This window comes from Coptis chinensis, chromosome 8 (genome assembly GCF_015680905.1).
Source record: "Coptis chinensis isolate HL-2020 chromosome 8, ASM1568090v1, whole genome shotgun sequence".
Lineage (NCBI taxonomy): Eukaryota > Viridiplantae > Streptophyta > Magnoliopsida > Ranunculales > Ranunculaceae > Coptis > Coptis chinensis.
The window spans coordinates 56,151,194-56,152,396 of NC_141463.1; the positions used below are offsets into that span (position 1 = coordinate 56,151,194).

The 1,203-nt window shown below is 33.7% G+C and overlaps 1 protein-coding gene across 1 annotated transcript; it reads left to right on the top strand.

Annotated features, from left to right (window-relative positions):
* The first annotated feature begins 337 nt into the window (after nucleotides 1–337).
* Nucleotides 338–847, top strand: LOC147482036 (protein phosphatase 2C 51-like). The gene is made up of 3 exons (XM_086579169.1): nucleotides 338–464; nucleotides 567–607; nucleotides 701–847. The coding sequence occupies exons 1-3, from the start codon at nucleotides 338–340 to the stop codon at nucleotides 845–847; spliced, it is 315 nt and encodes a 104-aa protein (XP_086435295.1).
* Nucleotides 848–1,203: the final 356 nt, after the last annotated feature.

The window sequence follows — 1,203 nt, forward strand, 5'->3', positions numbered from 1 at the left end:
CTATATAAATGCCTTGGTTGTTATAGTCTATAGAAACATTCTAATGCTTTGAAGCAAATGTTTGTTTCTTGACAAATTAGAAACTTAACAGTTTGGTTTTCCAAAATGCATCAGAATTGACTATTTTGTCACATTATGGCAATCATACTAATTACAACCACCCCTGTAAATCAGATTCTATCTCCTTCACGATCGATGCATCCGATGATAGCTTCTAATAAGGCATCGTGATTCCATTATGCACTATTAGATTTTGATGTATCATGTAAAACTTTTCACTTCAAAAATAAAATGTGTGTTTATTTTGTGAACTATTTACCAGTTTTTAACTCCAATCATGGGAAACATCTTTCTGCAGCTTAATAGACCAGATCAAATGGAAAGAGTAGAAGCTGCTGGTGGAAAAGTCATAAAGTGGAATGTCTATAGAGTACTAGGAGTGCTTGCTACTTCTCGATCCATAGGTATGTCCAATGATTTATCCTTTAAGAAATGGAATTAGTCTTACTTCCTATTGTTTATGCTATCTTCTGAACGTAATTAAGATCTAAATATTATGAATGTAGGCGATCAATACTTTAAACCGTATGTGATTTTTGTACCGGAGGTCAGTATAATAGAGCGAACGGAGAAAGACGAGTTTGTCATATTAGCAAGCGACGGTTTATAGGATGTTATGTCAAATGAGATGACTTGCTAGGTTGTAAGGCATTGTCGAAATGGTGAAATTGGGAGAACATTTGCAAATTCCACTAAGGAAAGTCATGCTGCTGAAGCAATAGCAGTCCTGGCTGAGTTGGCAATGGCTCGGGGTAGTAAGGACAACATTAGTGTAGTGATAATTTAGTTGAGCAAATCAAGTTGAAAATATGTAAGCAGTAATTGTTCTGTTTTGTTCATATAGAGGCCGAATTTTTATAATTTTCTTCTACTTGAGCTTTGAAGTTTCAATTTTGATAAACAAATTGTACAATGATACTTTCTATATGTATTTATGTTTCCATGGATTGGCTAGAAGAGAGAAAAGGATTGTAATATAACATTCCTTCTATAATTATTTCTTCAAATATTCTAAACCATGATGAAATGAGATTAGTTGTTAAGACTCTTTCGCATTGAACAAGTTCACCAGGATGAACAATGATGTAAGCAAAATCAGAACTCAGTGTTACATTTCAAGCACCTAAACAACTAAACAAAATG

What these genes read in the sequence shown, in the direction of transcription:
- LOC147482036 (XM_086579169.1), top strand. Translation starts at nt 338, where the DNA reads ATGGGAAACATCTTTCTGCAGCTTAATAGACCAGATCAAATGGAAAGA. An exon ending in TGCTACTTCTCGATCCATAG is followed by an intron (nt 465 to 566) that starts GTATGTCCAATG and finishes TTATGAATGTAG; the next exon opens with GCGATCAATACTTTAAACCG. An exon ending in ATGTGATTTTTGTACCGGAG is followed by an intron (nt 608 to 700) that starts GTCAGTATAATA and finishes ATGACTTGCTAG; the next exon opens with GTTGTAAGGCATTGTCGAAA.